This window comes from Lycium barbarum, chromosome 10, assembly GCF_019175385.1.
Source record: "Lycium barbarum isolate Lr01 chromosome 10, ASM1917538v2, whole genome shotgun sequence".
Taxonomy (NCBI): domain Eukaryota; kingdom Viridiplantae; phylum Streptophyta; class Magnoliopsida; order Solanales; family Solanaceae; genus Lycium; species Lycium barbarum.
The window spans coordinates 118,864,708-118,867,032 of record NC_083346.1 but is presented as its reverse complement, the minus strand read 5'-3'; the positions used below and the strand labels follow the sequence as shown (position 1 = coordinate 118,867,032).

Genomic DNA, 2,325 nt, shown 5'->3' with positions numbered 1-2,325 from the left:
CCACCCCTGACACATAGTTTCTGCAACTTAATTTATATTAGGAGCCTGTTTGGAAAGTCACCTAAGGAATGGATTTGTGTGTAGTTGGGTGTATTTATACAGTTTTGTATGTTTGTCTAAACAAGTCAGCATGGAGTTGAGTGTTATTCAGAGGGTGTAAGTATACTATTCAATTTTCAAGGGGAGGTGAGAACTGATAGTAATTACATTATGTCATTACAACCTAATGTAACTTTTCTAATTTTATTTTATTTTTCTGAAATATATTTAGTAATAATCCTTTTACACTTTCTCATATTCTCATTTTCAACCTCCCAATGTTCTCTCTCTCTCTCTCTCTCTCTCTCTCTCTCTCTCTCTCTATATATATATATATATATATATATATATATATATATATATATATTGAGTATGTTGATTAATTTTGCATTCTATAAATACTCACCTCCTATAATCATTTCAATATCAACCAAACCCAAAATCCTACTTAAAACTACTTAGTAGAAAATGGCTTCTATGAAAACCACCTGCCTTGCTCTCTTTCTTCTTGTAAACATTCTTTTTTTCTCTCTTGTGAGTGCATCGCCTAAACCAATGCCAAAGCCAATGCCAACGCCAACGCTAAAGTCGCCAACACCAATGTCGATGTCGACGCCGATGCCGACGCCAACGCCAACGCCAATGCCGATGCCGATGCCGATGCCGACGCCAATGCCTATGACGACGCCGAAGCCAACTCCAACCCCGAGTCTCAGCTCCCAAGACAAGTGCTCTATTGATACTCTCAAATTAGGTGTTTGTGCTAATGTTCTTGACAATTTACTTGGAGTTAGAATTGGAAATCCATCAAACAAACCTTGTTGTTCTCTCATTCAAGGACTTGTTGATCTTGATGCTGCTCTTTGTTTATGCATTGCCATTAACGCAAATGTTCTTGGAATCAACCTTAATGTCCCTATTTCTCTAAGCCTTCTTCTCAATGCTTGTGATAAAAAAGTTCCATCTGGCTTCCAGTGTCCTAATTGAACAACCTAGCTATGCATTTCTCATGTAATGATAATATATTCCAGTGTGTGGTAATTAACTCTTTGTTGTTATGGTTGTGTAATAAGTGGAATTGAAAGAGTATCTTGAAATAAGTTCCTCTTTGAATCTCATAAGCTTGATATTGTACTTTACCATATAGAAGTCTATTTGTCGTAAGGTTGGCATTTTTCTTTTATCCTTATCTATGGAATCTGCGACTTTTATAGGACAAAAAAAATGTTGAATCAAACTAATACAAAAAAAAAACATAAATAAGTTTCACTCACTAATTTAGTGCATGAAAGGCCAAACTTTTATTTTTATAGTTTCGTCTTCTTAAATATTAGCATGGATATAAATATTATATCTCAAGAAATCGTCCCAACATAGCACTCCCAATATTTCTACCTTCGTGAGCAGTGATTTTATCTTCTTTAACGAGTAGATTTTACAAATTTCATGTAGATATACTTACACCCAATTTTAAATCAAACTATATCAACTTAGCATGGTTAAGTGATTTAATAGGGTGAAGGGTGAGCATATATAAGTAACCACTATCTTGGTTGATAATCAGAGGCGAATCCAGGATTTTAAGAGGATGAGTTCACCATTAGCTATAGGATTTTTTGATTTCTTGTGCCTTTGGTTCGTTACAGCTTAGCGCCTATGGTATTTTTTTTATTTCTTTTGCCTTTGGGACTTGGGGTAATTAGAAGTAAAGGGGGAAAAAAGTCATTACATGTAATATAAAAAAACACGTTTTTTACTTTTGAGTAATTAGAATTATAGAAGAAAAAGGATTTAGAATAATATAAAAATGAAAGTTAAAAGACTGCTTTAGAAAATAAAAGCAAAAAACAAAACCTCGCAAGAGCTAGTGTATATTTTCAAAATTGTACACATAATATATCGAGTTTAGTCAATTGATCATGTGTTCACGTGACCCAAATGTTAAGCATAAATTCACTTCTGGTGATAGTAGTCTATTAGCAAACACATGCTATGCACTGATTGGTGCGTTGTAAATATTGGGTGTGAGCAAATTTTTACTGTAAGGGTGTTAAATGGGTTGAAGTAAATACAGTATTAAAAACGAGTGGGGTCATAAACTTGCCCAAAGTCTGCTTGGGCCAAAATGGACGAGTCTACTTGAACAGCTGAACTACACACAATTGATCATAACTTAACTCAGACAATTCATAATGATTTTCATTTGTTTGTTTGTCCATTTATTTGTTTAATTACAAAATTAAAAATAAAAAAAAATCATTTATTTATTATGACTATATGAAACAA

General features: G+C 33.5%; 1 protein-coding gene across 1 annotated transcript; it reads left to right on the top strand.

Annotated features, from left to right (window-relative positions):
• The first annotated feature begins 439 nt into the window (after positions 1–439).
• LOC132614327 (pEARLI1-like lipid transfer protein 1) lies at positions 440–1,160 on the top strand. The gene has a single exon (XM_060328748.1). The coding sequence runs from the start codon at positions 508–510 to the stop codon at positions 1,024–1,026; it is 519 nt and encodes a 172-aa protein (XP_060184731.1). The 5' UTR covers positions 440–507; the 3' UTR covers positions 1,027–1,160.
• Positions 1,161–2,325: the final 1,165 nt, after the last annotated feature.